The sequence below is a fragment of the Chionomys nivalis genome, chromosome X (assembly GCF_950005125.1).
Source record: "Chionomys nivalis chromosome X, mChiNiv1.1, whole genome shotgun sequence".
Taxonomy (NCBI): Eukaryota; Metazoa; Chordata; class Mammalia; order Rodentia; family Cricetidae; genus Chionomys; species Chionomys nivalis.
The window spans coordinates 132,368,683-132,388,669 of record NC_080112.1 but is presented as its reverse complement, the minus strand read 5'-3'; the positions used below and the strand labels follow the sequence as shown (position 1 = coordinate 132,388,669).

Sequence of the window (19,987 nt, the reverse complement as noted above, 5' to 3'; positions counted from 1 at the left end):
GGTTTGAAGAACGGCCCCCGTAGGCTCATATATTTGAATGCTTGGTCCCTAGTTGGTGGGACTGTTTGGGAAAGATTAGGAGGTGTCCTTATTGGAAGAGGTGTATAACTGGGGATGGACTTTGAAGTTTCAAAAGTCTATGTCAGGCTCTATCTCTCTCTGCCTCCAAGTTGCAGATCAGTTGCAGACCAGTATGTAACCTCTTAGGTACTGTTCCAGCGTCATGTCTGCTTACTGGCTGCAGCCATGCTCACTGCTATGATGGTCATGGACTCACCTTCGGAAACTGTAAGCAGGTTCCCAATGAAATGCTTTCTTTTATAAACAAAAGTAAATAAACAAAAAAAAAAAATTAAATAAGCCAGGTGTGGTAGCACGCCTTTAATCAAGAGGCAGTACTCAAGAGGCAGAGGTAGGTGGACCTTTGTGAATCCAAGACCAGCCTGGTCTACATATTGAGCTCCAAGCCAGTCAGGGCTTCCTGGAGGGATGGCTCAGTGGTTCAGAGAGCTTATTATTCTCAGAGGACTCAGGTTTAGTTCCTGGTACCCATATGGCAGCACACAATTACCTGTAACTTAAGTTCCAGGAGCTCCAACATCCTCTTCTGACATCCCTGAGTTCTTACACATATATGGCACACAAATGTTTATGCAGGCTCATTCACATACACATAAATAAATAAATAAATAAATAAATAAATAAATAAATAAATGTTTAATAAAATCATACAGAACATAACCATTCAAGATTAGCTTTCCTTAGCATAATTCTCTGGAGATCCATCCTGATTGCTGTGTGTATTAACAGTTAATTCTATTTTTATTATTATGTATTCCATGTCACATAGGTTCCAGTTTATCCATTCACCCATTAAAGAACATCTGTGTTTCCAGTTATGAACTTTTTCTTAATTTTATGTATATGGGTGCAATATCTGCATGTCTTGAACCCAAGGAGCAGAAAAGGGCATGGTATCCCCTTGATCTAGAGTTAAAGGCAGTTGTTGGTGTGGAATATTACTTTAACTATGTAAAGATGTGTTACATTTATTTATATTGTAGAATATTACTTTAACTATGCAAAGATGTGTTACATTTCTTTATACTGCGAAACATTACTTTAACTATGCAAATATGTGTTACATTTATTTATACTGTGGAATGTTACTTTAACTATGCAAATATGTGTTACATTTATTTATACTGCGGAATATTACTTTAACTATGCAAAGATGTGTTGCATTTGTTTATTTTGCGTTTGTTTAACTATGTAAAGATGTGTTGCATTTGTTTTTACCTTGCCTTCCTAAGGCACCTGATTGGTCTAATAAAAAGCTGAAGAGCCGGGCAATGGTGGCGCACGCCTTTAATCCCAGCACTTGGGAGGCAGAGGCAGGCAGATCTCTGTGAGTTCGAGACCAGCCTGGTCTACAAGAGCTAGTTCCAGGACAAGCTCCAAAGCCACAGAGAAACCCTGTCTCGAAAAACAAAACAAAACAAAAAAAAAAACAAAAAAAACAAAAAAAAGCTGAAGAGCCAATAGCTAGGCAGTAGAGGGATAGGTTGGGCTGGTGGGCAGAGAGAATAAGTAGGAGGAGAAATCTAGGCTTGGGAAGAGAAAGGAAGAGAAGAGATAATGAAGGAAAAAGAAAGGGAGATGCCCAGGGGAGCCATCCAGGCAGCTTTCAGCCAGACAGACAAGGAGTAGAACATACAGAATGAAAGTAAGGTTTTTAAAAAAAGCCCTAAGGCAAAACATAGATGAAGAGAAACAGGCTAATTTAAATTAAAGGGGGGAAAAAGCTAGAAATGAACATAAGCTAATGATGAGCATTCATAACTAATAATAAATCTCCATGTCATGATTTGGGAGCTGGTTAGTGGTCCAAAAAAAGCCTGCTATAAGTCGTGAATCACCATGGGGCTGCTGGGAATTGAACCTGGATCCTGTGCAACAGCAATAAGTACTCTTAACTTCTGAGCCATTTCTCTACCTCAAAATTATACATTATTATAGATAAAGATTCTATGAACTTTTGTGTACTGGTTTCTGTATAAACACAAATATTCCTTTCTCTGAGATAAAATTCCAGAAGTGCAACTGTTGGATCATATGCTAGAAGCATGTTTATTGTTTATAGAAACTGTTGAGCTATTTTTGGAAGATATATATATATATACATATACATATATATGTGTGTATATATACATACATATACATATATATATGTGTATATATATATCTCAGCATTTCATTATATCTCAGGTTTTCATTTTAGTCATTCTGATTGGTATGTGTCAGAATATGCTACTATGTCAAGCATCCTCCCATGTGCTTCTCCTTCTGTATATTGTCCTTGATGGAATATCGCTTCATGACTCTAGACTATTCCCTAAATGAACTGCATCAGTTCTCACTGTTGAATTTTTAAAGTTCTTTTATACTCTAGATATGTGGCTTGCAAATATCTTCTTCTATTCTTTGATTGTCTTTCATCTTCTGAGGAAGTCTTTCTCAACCAAAGTGGACTTTGTTTTTGTTTTGTTTTTTTTTTTTTTTTTAGTTTGAAACTTAATTCCTCTTTTACAGAATTATAGCTTTAACATCAGATCTAAGAGATGCCTAATCTGATGTCCTGAGGATTTTCTTTTTTTCCTTCCTATTCTGGGATTAAGCCACATCTCTATCCCACTCTATTTTATTAAGTTTTACATTTAAGTTTGTGACCTGTTTTTAGTTGGTTGGTTTTTGATGGGGGGGGGAGCTGAAGGGTTTTGTTTGTTCATTATTTTGCTGTAAAACATGAAGTTTTTGGTTTTACTGTTGATGCTCAACTGATGAGGACCAACTGTTGAAAAGGTTATCTCTCTTCTTCCCTATTTAAAATTGCTTGTCAAATTTTGTCCAAAATCCTTAAAAGGTTATGAATAGCACAGAAAACAGTCAAAATAGCAAAGCAGCAATCTACAGAATCAGAGAAAATATTTTTCAACTATTCATCTGGTACCAAGTTAATATCCAGAGCATAAGCTGGGCACGGTGGCTCATACCAACAATCTCAGTACTCAGGATCATGAGTTTTGAGACTAGCCTGAGATACACAGTAAATTCCAAGTCAATCTTGGCTACATTTTGAGATCCTGTCTTAAGAAAAGCACAAACTCTAGAATATATAAAGAATTCAAAGAACTAACAACAAAATAATCTAATTTAAAATGGGTAAATCATTTGAAATGGCTAGATCAAACTGTCCCGCAGGATGTCCGTGGGATATTGTCTTAATTGGTGATAGCACTATCCCTAGGCAGGTGGGGCTGGACTGTATAAGAGTGAGCCAGAAGTCAAGCATGGTGGCTCACACCTTTAATCCCAGCACTAGGGAGACAGATGCAGGTAAATCTCTGGGTTCAAGGCCAGCCTGGTCAACAGAGTGATTTCCAAAACAGCAATAGCTGTTACACAGAGAAACCTTGTCCTGAAGAGAAAGAGAAAGAAAAGGAGAGAAGGAGGCAGGGAGGAAGAGAGGGAGAAGGGAGGACAAAAGGAGGGAGGGAAGAAGGAAAAGGAGAGAGAGAGAGAGAGAGAGAGAGAGAGAGAGAGAGAGAGAGAGAGAGAGAGAGAGAGAACAAGTCAATAAGCAGCAATCCTCCATGGTTTCTGCTGCTTCCATCCTTGACTTCTCCCTATGATGTGCTGTTACTTGGAATTACAAACTGCAATAAGACATTACCTCCCCTAAGTTGTTTTGGCTATGATAATTTATTACAGTGACAAAAAGTAACTATAACAGAACTGGGGTGGTTTTTTATGATATTGGGAATGTAGTAGAAATGGAGTGGTTAGATTTGATCACTTCACAGTATACACACACACACACACACACACACACACCCTGAACTCCACTAATACATGCAATTAAAATGTGTTAATAAAAAAATTAAAACAGCTCTCTTCCGGTCGCAGGCGCTTCGGGAGCCGCCGATTACAGTTCAGCCATGGCCAAGTCCAAGAACCACACCACACACAATCAGTCCCGGAAATGGCACAGAAACGGCATCAAGAAACCCCGGTCACAAAGATACGAATCTCTCAAGGGGGTTGACCCCAAGTTCCTGAGGAACATGCGCTTTTCCAAGAAGCACAACAAGAAAGGCCTGAAGAAGATGCAGACAAATAATGCAAAGGCCATGAGCGCACATGCGGAGGCCATCAAGGCCCTGGTGAAGTCCCAGGTGGTGAAGCCCAAGGTGCCAAAGGGCCCCAGCCGCAAACTCACCCGCCTGGCTTTAATTGCTCACCTCAAGCTTGGGAAGCGGATTAGAAGCTACATGGCCAGGGGTCGTAGGCTCCCAAAAACAAAGCCCAAGGTTCAAGCCAAGGCAGAGGCCTCAGCTGCAGCTCAGGCTCCCAAAGGTGCCCAGGCCCCTGTGAAGGCCCCATAAAAAAGGTCTCAGTCTGCCAATGTGAAGACAGATGGACTGGTGTGAACACCTACACAGTATTTGCAGATGTTCAGGACCTTATGCTGTTTTTACAAATAAACTTGAGGCAAGTTCTGTTAAAAAAAAAAAATTAAAACAGTCTTGTAATAGGGTGTGTGCCTGAAGTCCCAACTACTCAAAGCTTAGAAAATGATACCTTAAACCCAGGAATTCAAGACCATACTTGGCAACATGAGAATTCATTTCAAAAATAAATTAATAAATAAAGGGGTGAGCATAGTAGAGTGTGTCTCTATCAAGAACAAGGCAGTGAAATAACAGCCCAGTGCCAGAATCCAAGAAATCAAATCAAAAATAAGTGGGCCTATTTCCAGGTTCTTTGTCCTGTTCCATTTATCTGTTGCCACAGTCTTGATTGCTGTAACTACGCAGTACGTTCTGAAAACATGTGACTAATTCCTCCTGTTTTATACTTCTTTTGTAAAATACGGTCAGGTGTTCCAATCCTTTGCCATTTCGTATAGATTTTATTGTTGTGCTTTAAGATAAAAGTATGAGGGCCTGGAGAGAAGGTTCAATGGTTAAGAGCAGTGACTGCTCTTCCAGAGGTCCTGAGTTCAATTCCCAGCAACCACATGGTGGCTCACAACAATCTATGATAGGATCTGATGCCTTCTTCTGGCCAGCAAGTATACATGCAGAGCACTCAGATACAAAATATAAATAAATAAAAACAAAAAATATATATTAAAATAATCCTGCTAGGATATTTATAAAATTATCTTAAACTTATTTCTCAATCTGTAGAAAACTGAAACTCCAATTATTCTGAGTCTTCCAATTATGACTACAGTATATATTTTCATCTGTTAAGATTTATTTCATCAGTGTGATTCTCAACACATGTGTCCTGCAAATGCTTTGCTAGATTTACTTTTCAGTACTTTTTGGAACCTAGGGCATCATACATACTAAGCTAGTACTCTACCATTGAACCCAGTACTCTACCCTCAACCCAGGCAGCGTATTTTTCATCTTTAGTGTTTATGAGTTCATAGATAGTATATAATATATTCATTTTGAACATTTATCTTGCATCTCACACCTTGCTGGATTCACTTATTAGTTCTAGGAATTCTTTTACGGATTTCATGTTTCTTTGCATAGATAATCTGTAAATGGAGAGAGTTTTTTCATCCTTCTAATCTGTATGCCTTCTATTTTCCTTACCTAATTATCATACTGGCTAGAAATCACAACATAATGTTGAAAAACGATGAGAACAGACACCCTTGCCTGAAAAATTATTCCAAGAGCTGGAAATACAATTCAGTGGTAAAGCATGTTCTCAGTATATGTGAGATTCTGGATTAACCCTAAGTACCAGAAGAAAAAAATTCTAGAAAGAAATTCAAACTTGTAGCAACAAATAAAGGACAAAAACCATATTAGGGGAAGCATGTGTAATCCCAGCACCTGAGAGGAAGAGCACAGAGGACAGGAGTTCAAGGCCAGCTTGCACTACCAAGCAAGTTCAAGGCAAGCCTAAAAAGAATGGGGGAAAGGAAAGAAAGGGATAAAGGGAAGAGGTAAGGGGAAGGGAGAAGGAAAAAGAAAAGGAAAAGAAAAAAGATATGAATGACTTTAAATTAGGAATTATCCTATGGGTCAAATCTACCCTACCGTCTGCTTATATAAATAAGTTTCATTGAAAATTGGCATGCAAAGACATCTGCATATTTTCCATGGCCACTTTGGCGCTACAATAGTGGAGCTGAACAATTGTGACAGACCATCTGGCCTGAGGAGAGTAAATATTTACCATCTGGCCTTTACAGAAAAAAAAACTGCTAAATTCTCATCTAAAGAAAAATGCCTGAATAAAGTAATAATGTCATATAGAGTACTAAATATAAGACAAAATTCACATAACTTGCAGGAAAGGACAGGTAAAGTTAATAGTCACTGTGAGCTGGGCATAATGGCACATGCCTGTAATCCCAGCTACTTGGGAGGCAGAGACAAGGTTATGGAAGATTCAAGCTCAGTCTAGACAACATCATTTCAAAAAGGGGGTAGGTGGGTGCTGTGAGATAATGCTCTTATATCCTGTAAATATTTGTCACTTGTATTGCTTTAATAAAACACTGATTGGTCAGTAGCCAGGCAGGAAGTATAGGCAGGGTGACCAGACTAGGAAAAAGGAAAGGCTCAGTCTACAGTCACCAGCCAAATGCAGAGGAAATAAGTTGAGAATGCCTCCCTGATGAAAGGTACCAAACCATGTGGCTAAGACAGACAAGAATTATGGGTTAATTTAAGTTGTAAGAGCTAGTTAATAATAAGCCTAAACTTATAAGCCAACCAGTTTATAATTAATATAAGCCTCTGTGTGTTTTGTTGAGACTGAATGGCTGTAGGACCAGGCAAAACAGAAACTTCCATTTTGGCACACACCTATAATCCCAGCACTTGCATGGTAGACACAAGAGGATCAGTAGTTCAAGGTCATCCCCAATTAAACAGTGAAAAATCAGCCTGGGATATATGCGACCCTAATCAGGAAAAAAGGGACTGGAAATACAGTTCAGTGATACAAGTGCTTGGCTATCATGTAGGAGAGGCCCTATGTTCAATACCCAGAACTGGGATTGGAGGACATCCTTGCATTCTCCAGAAAAAGATAAACACTAATGTTGATGCTTTTGTTTTTACCAAAATATCCCCTAAACATATAGTCTTGGCTTCTTTTTTTTTTAAGTCAGATCACAACAGAGTCATTCACCCACTAGCACAACTGGACAGCAAAGAAGTACATAATTTATGATAAATTCCTCTTCAAAACATCCACAAGGGTACTCACAAGTATGAAATCATCTACCCTTTGATTTTCAATGCAAATGGGTTCATACCATGCTAGTTTGCTTACAACTGGGGCTGGGGTCCTGAGAGATGGAATTTACAGAGCTAAAACTATAAAAAGTTTGATTTGGTCCTCTTCCAAAAGGCCATACTAGTGAGAGCCTATGACATTTGCCTCCAATGAGCAGGTTAGGTCTAGTGAGCAGGTCAGTTCTAGTGAGCAAGTTAGCACATCACCAAGCAGATCTCATTCAGTGCTGAGCCTCACCTACCAAGTGGCAATAACAACTTTTTCCCAAATGAGGTCTTTGAAAGCACATACATTGCTTGGCTCCTCAAAGGTGAAGTGTGTCAAAAACTTCGCTGAAATAAATGAGTGCACGAATACCTTACCAGGCTCTCTTTTCTCACTTTTTAGATCCCAATGTCCTACAAACTGATACCAGTATGTAGCACAGAAACAAAATCTATTTTAATCTAAGAGAATTGGGAGACTTCCAAAGAGCACTGACCTGAAAAACCTTGACAGAGCAGAGGAAATTGATTTTCTCCCAAAACCTTGCAAAAGATTAGACTCAGATTTAGGCCTATAAAATATTTATATTCCACCCAGGTCCCAACATAACATTTTACATGTGCGTACATGCATACACACACACACACAAAAGTGATTATGAACTGACACACATCAGAAAACCCAAAATAAAAGTCATTTCTTTTTGGAGGGGGCTCTTGGTTTGGTTTTCCAAGACAGGATTTCTCTGTGTAGTTCTGGCTGTCCTGGAACTTGCTCTGTAGACAAGACTGGCCTGAAACTCACAGAGATCTGCCTCCTGAGTGCTGAGATTAAATGTGTGCATCATCACTGCCCAGCAAAAGTCAGCTCTTAAGAATGCTACGCTCAAAAAAAAAAAAAAAGATAAAATTCTCTGGGTTAGAACATTTTCAGCATTTCAAATGGATGTTCATAAATGATTTTTATTCTTATCCTAGCCCATTTTTAAAAGGACTGCCAATAAAACCTCAGTATCAGAAAATAGAATTGGTCAAGTGTTTAAGATGACCAAAAATATTCCTAAGATTGATAATAAATAACTTTAATAAAAACCTCTAGCTTCCCAATTTTCAAATATTGGGTGCCAACTCTATTTAGACACCACTAACCTACATAGACAACTATGTTATATCTTGTTTTTACTCTAACCTATATGAATGATGGTAAGCACACTGGACCCAGCTACACTTAAAACAGAAGAGGTATGGGCATCCTGCTTGGTGATGATTGCCCTGGCCACCTTCACTGGACAGTGTGAAATGAGAAAATAGGCCTTCCCATCAGGAACTCACCTTTCTAGCTACAGGGAAAATTAAAACTAAAATTGTCTCTTTCACAGTGCTTATCACTTTTGCAAGTTTTCTTTCAAATCATGGAGGTTTTTTTTCCAGTCTCCCCTATGTCTAAGAAAGGAAATATGACATACAGGGTGTCAAACCAAATGATAAAAAACAAGAAAAGCTATCACTGTGTAAATGAAAAAAGACATTGCAACAGCAGGAGTCAAGAACGTAAGCGAGTGAGCCAGACAGAGCCTGGGGAAAATTGGTCACAGTCAACTGAACACAATTTGGAAAGGAAAATGTTTGAAGGAAGCAAAAAGTTTTAAGCCACTGCACTGCACAGTGGTTAGAAGCAACGTGTTGATCCCTAGGGCAGAAACATTTTTATTTTGTGGGTGCATGATCAGACACAGTAAAGCCATATACCTTGTACCTTGTTAGAGCCCTCCAATTCCTGAAAGCTCTAAACCAAGTATATTAAACAAAAGCATAGCTCAACTAAGTCAAGAAAAGTACCAGTTGCCATTCTCAATTTTCAGGAAAAACGTAATTTAATCTGTAAACTATGCCGGTAAAATTTCCATGCTAATTGTTCAAAGTGCCTTTCCAAGAGCCACTTGAACTAACAGACACAACACATTAACTAGAAGTGGATGCCACCCAGCCATGCATCTACAAATCTCCTTATACTTTAGTTGGCATTCATGCACATCAAATCAGCAGTAAAATGGGCTAGGGATATAATTCAGTTAGTAGAGTACTCGGCATGAACAAAACCCTAGGTTCAATTCCCAGATCACATACAACTGGGTGTGGTAGTAAATGACTATAATAACAGTACCTGGAAGGCTGATGCAAGAGAAAAGCCATGAGTTTGAAGCCAGTCAGGACTACACAACAAAACCCAGCTTCACTATAAATGGCTGTGCTAACGGTGGGGCCAATCTAATGGGAGCTCACCAAAGCAAGCTGGACTGGGACTGATGGAGCATGTGATCAAACCGGACTCTCTGAACGTGTCGGACAAGGAGGGCTGACTGAGAAGCCAAAGACAAAGACACTGGGTTTTGATCCTACTGCATGTACTGGCTTTGTAGGAGCCTAGCCGGTTTGGATGCTCACCTTCCTAGACCTGGATGGAGGGGGGAGGACCTTGGACTTCCCACAGGGCAGGGAACCCTGACTGCTCTTTGGACTGGAGAGAGAGGAGGAGGGGGATGGGGGGAGGGGAGGGAAATGGGAGGAGGTGGAAATTTTTCAGTAAAAATAAATTTTAAAAAATGGCTGTGCTAGCAACACCTCATTGAAAAATGAGTCCTGTACCAGGGTGGGAATGGTATAAGTCTGGAGATGCAGCTGGGCAGAAGTCCTAACTTCCCATGTTTGATATCAAGTAGAGTAACTATAACCATTGGTGATTAAGTATCCACCTCAAAATAACTAGAGAGAGAATTCTGAATGTTCCTAACACAAAGAAATGATAAATACGACAGACACATCAACAACTATGATCTGGTCATTATACACAGTATATATGACTGAGATAAAACTGCTAAGTATATTTCAACTTAAAACAAAAATGATTTTAAATCCCACAAATAAAGTATTTTAACAATAACTTTTTTTTTTTTTTGGTTTTTCGAGACAGGGTTTCTCTGTAACTTTGGTGTCCTTAACAATAACTTTTATATCAAGTATTTTATTTTCCCCATTTGCTAAATATTTAGAAAACTAAATTTATATTTTCACTTATATTTCAGATCATCTGAATATTTTGAAACAGGATCTCTTTATGTAGCCCTGGTTATGTTGGAACTCTCTATGTGAATCCTGCTGGTCTTAAACTCCCAAAGATCTACCTGCCTTTGCTCCCCACTGCTGGGATTAAAGGTGTGTACCACTACATCTGACCAATCTGAATGTTTTAAAGAATAGAATAAGTGTTTGGAATTATAGCACTTAAAAATGAAATACAATGGGTCTGAGCAGGCCCAAGGCAGCAAGCTCCAGAAGAGCAGGTATGAGGGGGTGACTGCCAAGGGAGCAGGCCGGAGCCAGAAACCTCTGCAGGATCAGGTCTAAGCCAGGAACTTCTGCAGGAACAGGCCTGAGCCAGTGACCTCTGACCTAGCAGGCCCTGGCAAGCAACATCTATAGGAGCAGGTACGAGGGAGTGTCTGCCAAGGGAGTAGGCCCAAGACAGAGACTTCTGTGAGACCTCTGTGGGAGCAGGCCCGAGCCAGGGACATATGTGGGAACAGGCCCAAGCCAGCAACCTGTGCCTGAAAAGGCATGATCCAGGAACCTCTGCCAGAGCAGGCCCGAGGCAGCAACCTCCACAGAAGCAGATACAAAGAAGTGACCACTGAAGGAGCAGGTCCAAGTCAGAGACCTCTGCAAGACCAGGCATCACAATTCCTGACTTCAAATTCTACTACAGAGCTACAGTACTAAATACAGCCTGGGATTGGCATAAGAACAGACAGGAGGACCAATGGAACTGAATTGAATACCCATATATCAACCCACTCACCTACAAACACCTGATTTTTTACAAAGAAGCAAAAAATATATAAAATGGAAAAGAGAAAGCATATTCAACAAATGGTGCTGGCATAACTGGATACCAACATGTAGAAGAATGAAAACAGATCCATAGCTATCACCACGCATAAAACTCAAGTACAAATGGATCAAAGACGTCAACATAAAGCCAACCACACTGAACCTTAGAGAAGAGAAAGTGAGAAGTACACTTGAACGCATTGACACAGGAGATCACTTCCTAAATATAACCCCAGTAGCACAGACACTTGGAGAAACAATTAATAAATGGGACCTACTGAAACTGAAAAGCTTCTGTAAGGCCAAGAACACGGTCAACAAGACAAAACAACAGCCTACAGAATGGGAAAAGATCTTCACTAACCCCACATCAGACAGAGGTCTGATCTCCAAAATATACAAAGATCTTAAGAAATTGGTTATCAAAGGAACAAATAATCAGTAAAAAATTGGGTACAGACCTAAACAGAGAACTCTTAACAGAGGAATCTAAAATGGTCGAAAAACACTTAAGAAGATGCTCAACATCCTTAGTCATCAGAAAAATGCAACTCAAAACAAATCTAAGGTTCCATTTTATACCCATAAGAATGGCCAAGATCAAAAACACTGATGACAACTTATGCTGGAGAGGTCATGGGGAAAAGGGAACACTTCTGTATTGCTGGTAGGAGTGCAAGCTGGTACAGCCCCTTTGGATGTCAGTATGGCAATTTCTCAGAAAATTAGGAAACAACCTTCCTCAAGACCCAGCAATACCATTTTGGGTGTATACCCAAAGGATGCTCAATCATATCACAAAAACATGTGTTCAACTATGTTCATAGCAGCATTATTTGTCATAGCCAGAACCTAGAAACACCCTAAATGCCTCTTCACTGAAGAATGGATAAGGAAAATGTGGTAGTACATTTACATAATGGAGTACTACACAGCAGAAAAATAATGAAATTTATGGCACGTGGATGGAGCTAGAAAACATCATATTGAGTGAGGCAACCCAGACATAGAAAGACAAATATAATATGTATTCACTCATAAGTGGCTTTTAAATATAAAACATGGAAAAACCAGCCTATAATTCACAATCCCAGAGAACCTAGACAACAAAGAGGAGCCTAAGAGAGACATCCATGAATCTAATCTACATAGTAGAAAAAGACAACATCTCCTGAGTAAATTGGAAGCATGGGGATCATGGGAGAGTAGAAGGCAAGGGGAAAGGAATGGAGGAAAGTGGAGAAGAATAAATATCTCAATAAAAACCATTCAAAAAAGAAATACAATATGTTTTAATAACAGTGGCAAAAGAGTATCTTAACATGGAACCCAAAGATCTCTACATTCTGCTATTTATGATACCTGGTACCATGATACCTGGTCTCCCATATTATGTCAGGAATATGACTAATAGAAGAGGGTAGAAGTCATGACATATAACTTCTGAGATTAGATAATAAAAGATAATTGTAACTACTACTCTACTGTCTCTCTCAGATTCCTCAGTATGGGGCAGTCAGCAGTCCTGTCTGCAATGACTGAAGATGCTCAAACGATCATAAGGAAAGGCCCACATGGTGATGAACTGAGGCCTCTTGCCAAGTACCATATGACTTAATCATCATGGAAGTGGATGAAACCTCAACCTCTAATCAGAGCCTTCAGATATCTGAAGCCCTAGAACACAACTTGATTGAAACCTCAAAAAGGACCCTAAGCCCGAATCCCAGAGTATCTTCTCCTGTCCTAATTCACAGAAATGATATGAAATAATAACCGTTCATTCTTTTTTAAGCTTGTAAGCTTTAAGCTAACATCTTACTAAGATAACATGCAACTGTTACCAATCAAAGTTGCCATCACTGTTGAAACCAATGTAGTATACAGCATGGAAGAATAGGTATCTCGAGGTAGACAAATGCACTTCAAATCCTAGGCTGACCAAACATAAACTCTATGAGTGTTTCCTATTTCCTGAACAAAAACAAGATGGAAATGGGTATACAAATTTCAAAGAGCTTTATTAAAAAATTCAAGCTATACACAAAGAACTTGGCACTAAAATATTTAAGTTTAGCTTCCCTCCTTCCTCCTTCTCTACCTGTTCTCCCCTTCCCCATGCATACACTCACACAGCACACATGCATTCACACTTACATTTCTTCTCTCCTTCCTTTCCAGGCTGTTCTGGAACTTCCTACATAGTCCAGGATGATTTGAAACTCACTGCCTGATCCTCCTGCTTAAGGGCTTAGATAAAGACAAGCATCATCATGTCCAGTCAATTCCCTCAGTTTTTAAGATGGATAAATGATTTTTCTTTTAAGCTCCTCAATTTATAAACACAAGAACTGTGTTTAAATAATATTGATCCTTAGGAAAGTCTAAAAAGACCAATTTCCATAAAAGCAAGGGAAGACCTCAGAGCTGTTGCCAGGCTCTGCCACATAGTTATAAAACAAAAGCCACCCCATATGCTAAAGAGCTTTATACAATTTATTCCACTTGATCTTTTCAACAACCTTGCATTATTAACTAAGTTACACTAATACAGGGTTTCTCAACCATACCACTACTGACATTTGGAGTTAAATAATTATTTATTTGGAGAACTAACTATCCTGGGCTTTGTGCTCACTAGGTATATGTCACTTTCTTAATTATGATAACCAAAAAAAAATCAGCAGACATAATCACATGTCTCAAGGTACACGGGACTAAATATCTATCCTGCTTGGGGACTACTATGTTAAAATATCAAATAGTCACCAAATCTTTTTTTTTTGTCATATAACTGTTAACTGTTTATTGAGATAAACTATTCCTTAGCCCACATATTCATGTTTCACAGTTCAGGAACACAGGTCAGCGATGAACTTCTTTTAGTGCAATCCAAATAATTCTGAACATTCTGATGTCACCTCGCACTCTAGAAGATACCAGCCTTCCTCATCTCTTCGAAGTCCTTCATAGAGTCGTACTTCCTGTAGAAATCTGTATATGCCTTCTTTCTGGGTTCAGCCACGCCAAACTTATAGGCAGCAGCCACTCCCAGGGCCACGATGAAAGCACCAACAAAGTGAACCCACAGGGTCTCGGCCAGAAGACCACGCATCTGAGGTTTCAGCAACGCACCGGAACTCATGGTCGTGAATGTCCTCCACCCCAACGTCCTTCCTGGTTCACGCCGAAATGGAGTAGTCACCAAATCTTAATGGCTTAAAACAGCATCATGTACTTGCTCATACTACAAAACTTACTGAGTTTCTGATTAACATCACTATCATCTGGTACCCAAACTGATGGAGTTGTGTAAAACTGCAACATCACCAGTTGTCAAGGCAGAAAGAAAGAAAAATAAACCACTCGCTTAAAGCCTGGGGCTAAGAAAGTAGCTCACAGTTAGACACTTGTCTATCATGCATGAGGTCAGAGTTCCATCCCCAGTATTAAAGAAGAAAGGCTTCTGCCTGGAAGAAGACAAACACCTTAGCCTTCACAGGCCATATACTAAGGCAAACCCACAGCCAAAGCAAACAGTAAGATGGGACTGGTGATTTTTAAGAAGCAGTGCACCCTTGAAAAATCCAGAGGCATGAACATTTTAAACATGAATAAAAATATGCACATAAAACTGATAAATCTCCCCACACCTCATAAACCAAGAATTCAACTCCTATCAAACCCAACACACACAAAGTTAACATTCTTTCCACTTTAACACTAGTTTGTGTTCTATATAAGTAAGAAATTTCTAAAAGTGCTTCAGTGATTCTAAATTTTTAAATTCAAGTGATATTTTAGGCTTTAAAAATGTATTTAGTGGACTAGAGAGCTGGCTCAGAAATTACAAAAACACTCGCTAGGAACCCAGGTCCAGTCCTCATCATTCGCATGGTGACTTGCAGCCATCTGTAACTCCAGCTCTTCTAGCATCCTCAGGTTCCATGCATTCACGTGGAACATTCACATAGATGTAGACAAAACACTTAGCCACATAAAATAATTATTTTAAATAATATTTAATACTATTTCTGTGAGTGTAATCAAGAGAATGGAAAATATGACCAGAAAAATTTATGCATGAATATTTATAGCATAATCATTAAAAATAGCTCAAAATTGAAACAATACAAATGTCTGTATTATTCATAATAGCTCAAAGTGGGAAAATTCAAATATAACAAAATGTGGAATATCCAGAAAACATAATGTCATTTGGCCATGAAAATAAATGAGATATTGATATATATCACTATATGAATGGACCTTAAAAATATTGAGGGGCTTCTGAGCAGTGATGGTACATGCCTTTAATCCCAGCACTTGGGTTGCAGAGGCAGGCAGATTTCTGTGAGTTCAAGACCAGCCTGGTCTACAGACTGAGGTCCAGGATAGCCAAGGCTATTCAGAGAAACTCTGTCTGAAAAACAAACACACAGAGACACACACAGACACACCTAAACACACACCCAGACACAAACACACACACACACAATGTTTTTTGAGGGCTGGGATTATAACTCAGTGGTAGAGTACTTTCATAGCATGTGAAAGGCCTTAGCTTTGAATATATATTTGTGCTTGTAGGGATAAGCCCTGCCCATTAGGGGGCGTGTTTGCCTCGGGCTAATGTTTACATATAAATCTGCCTGCGTGCTCCCAGTCGGCCCTTCTTCTGCTTTCCTGTTCTCCATGGGAGCCTGTGGTTCTGTAAGTCTATTTCCCCATTAAAGCTGTATATATTTTTACAATCTGTCTGCATTCATTTACGCCGTTACATTTTGGCGTCCAACGTCGGGCTATTTTGCCCCCGCCCTGGCACGGGGGGCGCAAGCTCAATCTTTCCCAGCCTTTGCGAGCAAGTTAGCTACCGGAGCTCAGAAAGCGTGATTGGGCTCCAGCGAGCATAGCCCGCTAGCTTTCACAGCGCACTCCCAGCTCACTTTCCCTTCCCCCACTCCAGGCCACGATACAGTCGCAGAGTGGCGACCCCCACTCAGCCCCCATAAGACTAGCCTGCGGCCCCGCCCCGTCCTTCAGACTTACTCGGGCCAGAGCACGTTAACCGCTCCCTGCCTGCCTTGACTAAGTATGAAGCAGAACCCCGCTGCCTGAATTAGCGGAAGCACCTGCAGTTTTGAAGCAAAAGCCACCACAGCAGCAGATTTGGTCTGATACAAAGTGACCCCTTCCACGACCAATCTAACTTCTCAGGCAGTACAATAGTTTTTGGTTTTGAGTTAATTGTTTCAGACCGGCTCTGGCTTAGACCACGTGGACTCAGGTGCATTTCTTTCGCCACCACTGGCAGGAAAACGTCATTACAGGTAAATAATTTTCTTTTATAAATAAGAAAAATGTCTGAAAACATTACCATTCAAGACTTTAACAGCCTTTTTGATTGTACCATGTGAGAGATTTTACAAGAGGTGTCTGTCACCCCACAGCTATGGATTTTTCTGGGATTTGTAGTTTTCCTTGGTACTATATGGTTTGATAATAGAAATATGATAAAGTCTTTACGAGACGAATCCAGGATTCTTAAGGCAGAGGTTGAATGCTTAAAAACAATTGAGAATGACAACAATCTTCTCAAGAATCAGTGTGAAGTTCTCCAGGCAGAGAACAGATCTTTGTTTAACACAACTCGACAAACTGAGCAAAATTTAGAAGAGGTACAGGCTGATGTTAAGGAGAAATTCATTACTATGGAAGAGGGAACAACTGATTTGGATCGTAAGATTCAGTCCCTTTCTGTAAGAACTGGAACATTAATGGCTGATATTAAGGAGAAATTCATTACTATGGAAAAGGGAACAGCTGATTTGGACTGTAATATTCAAACTTTCTGGAGGAACTGAAACATTAACGGAGAGAATCAAAACTGCTGAATGTGACAATTGGATTTTGTCTAAAGCTTATGACAGATTGGCGGAAAGATTGTCAATACAAGAAGGCACGGTTTATGCTATAAAAAATATGTCCAAAGATGAGATGTTATCTCTAATGGACAAACTTCATACTTTAGAATCCTCAATGAAGGCTTTGGAACATAATTCTGGACAGGAGATTCAGAGATTGCAGAAGGCAATGGTGAATAGAATTGAAAAGATTGAGGAATTTCTAAATTCTGAGGAAGAAGAGCAAGGGGTAGAAAGACAAATTTTAACTACATCTGTGGGTAAATCTCTCCGGGACAATTCCCACAAAGCTCTACTTACAGTTCTACCTGCCTTTCCAGTAATAACAACAGAGAAAGTGGTTGGTTCCAGAAACCCTAGGGTCATCAAGGAAGATACATGGGAGCCTGTCCGTATGAATGATCTCAAAGAAATTAAACAGGCTGTAATGACTTTTGGGATGCATGCCTCTTTTATTAAAGAGATGCTAAAATCTTGGGCCACGACAAGCAGAGCAATGCCCTCTGACTGGCTACAGTTGAGTTCTGTGGTACTTGAGAGTGAACCTCAATTGAAATGGAAATGCTTATTCAGGCAAGAGGCTAGACTTTTAGAACAGCAGGAAAGAGTGAAGGGAACTGAGATTTCCCTAGATCAAATTCTAGGAGAGGGGCTCTTTTCCGACCCTCAGGAACAAGCTAATTTGGATGAAAACACACTCTCCATGTGTACTACAGCAGACTTAAGGGCTTGGGACAGGGTGCAAGACCCAGGACAGAGAATGGAATCATTTGTCAGAGTTAAACAGGGTCAGAGAGAACCCTTTAGTGACTTTTTACAAAGACTAACTAAAGCTGTACAAATAGGGATATCTGACCCAGAAGCAAGACGTATGATGATTGAGTCTTTGGCTTATGAAATGCAAATGTGGAATGCAAAAGGATTTTGGGGCCTTTAAAGCTCAGATCAGCGCCCTTGGAAGAATGGGTCTTGCATACACTGAATGTTGATACATTTGACTATGGCACTGAAGCATGGGTAGAAGAAGCAATTTCCAATGGTAAAAGGAGACATCAGAATACGAAATGTTTTAAATGTGGCAAAATGGGTCATATGAAAAGGAATTGTAGACAATGGATTTTCAGAAATAATAATAATGCATCTTCTAGAAATAACAGAAATAGGAGGACTCAGCCTTCAGGTTTATGTAGAAGATGTGGAAAAGGCAGACATTGGACGAATGAATGTAGGTCTACAAGCGATAGACAAGACAACCTGATACAGATGGGAAATGTGAGAGGGGGGCCTCACAGGCCCCCATGGCAAACATGGTTCAGTCATTTCCAGTTACTGCAGAGAACGTGCCTCGTCAGGACAATTAGGAAGCCCCATGCCTACTGTTACAAGCAATAATGATCAGAAAGATGAGTTCCATGTGTTTTGGCAAACTTCTATAAATGATCAAAGACCAAAGCTAAGAGTGTGTGTAAATGGCATTTTTATTACTGGTCTGCTGGACACAGGTGCGGATGTAAGTATCATTACCCCAGAATCTTGGCATCCGTATTGGCCTCTTCAGAATGTAAATGTTCAGCTCCTGGGAATTGGAACCCTATCTCGAGTAAGGCAGAGCATGAGATGGGTTGAATATATAGGGCCAGAGGGACAAATAGGAAAATGAAGGCCATATGTAGCCAATATTGCAATGAATTTATGGGGTCGTGACCTATTACAACAATGGAATACCCAAATTAACATTCCTGCTACTTCTAGAGCCTATATTTCTGAGAATAATATTAAAAGATATTACAAACGAAGAAAACTGGCCATTCGGGCTGTACAAGAATAAGCAATTGATGTCCCTTCAGAGATACCAACAGCCTTGCCTCTAAAATGGTTGACTGAGAAACCAATATGGACAAAGCAATGGCCTTTAGCTGAGGAAAAGTTACAGGCTTTAGAACAGCTGGTACAAGAACAATTAGATGCTGGACATATAGAAGAATCTACCAGCCCTTGGAATTCTCCTGTATTTGTGGTTAAGAAAAAATCAGGTAAATGGAGAATGGTGACAGATCTCAGGGCTATCAACAAGGTTATTCAACCTATGGGCCCTCTGCAATCTGGAATTCCTTTGCCCTCTTTATTGCCAAAAGGATGGCCTCTCATAGTTACTGATTTAAAGGATTGTTTTTTCACTATACCTTTACAAAAAGAAGATAGAGAAAAATTTGCCTTCACGGTGCTTACTTATAATAATTCTCAACCTTTGAGGAGGTACCACTGGGCCGTCCTCCCCCAGAGTATGTTAAATAGCCCCTCCCTGTGCCAAAATTTTGTGAATCAACCATTGCAAATAATACGCAAGAAATTTCCCAAATCAATAGTATATCATTACATGGACGACATTTTGTTATCCAATTCAAACATGGATACCTTGAACAGACTGTTTGAAGAAATAAAGATACTTTTGCCTAAATGGGGATTGCAAATTGCTCCTGAAAAGATTCAGAAGGGAGATTCTGTTAATTATTTAGGTTATAAAATAGGTTTGCAAAAAATTAAGACACAAAAGGCACAAATTAGGAGAGAACGCCTACGGACTCTTAATGACTTTCAAAGACTGTTAGGAGACATTTCCAGTCTACGACCAGCTATTGGGATAACACCTTATCTAATAATTCATTTGAACAAAACCTTGGATGGTGACAAAGATTTCAACAGTCCCAGAGAATTAGCAGATGAAGCAGAAAAGGAACTGACAATGATTGAGGAAAAATTACAACAGGCACATGTGGACAGGGTGAATCCAGAGCTCAATTGTATTCTCGTCATACTACCATCAAAAATTTCCCCTACAGGAATTTTAATACA

General features: G+C 39.6%; 2 protein-coding genes across 12 annotated transcripts in view; both read right to left on the bottom strand.

Annotated features, from left to right (window-relative positions):
- Nucleotides 1–19,987, bottom strand: part of Reps2 (RALBP1 associated Eps domain containing 2) — a 294,750-nt gene that overhangs the window by 212,461 nt on the left and 62,302 nt on the right. The window lies entirely within an intron of this gene.
- On the bottom strand, nucleotides 13,999–14,402 carry LOC130867336 (cytochrome c oxidase subunit 6C-2-like). The gene has a single exon (XM_057759206.1). It carries the CDS (start codon nucleotides 14,353–14,355, stop codon nucleotides 14,140–14,142), a length of 216 nt encoding a protein of 71 aa, XP_057615189.1. The 5' UTR covers nucleotides 14,356–14,402; the 3' UTR covers nucleotides 13,999–14,139.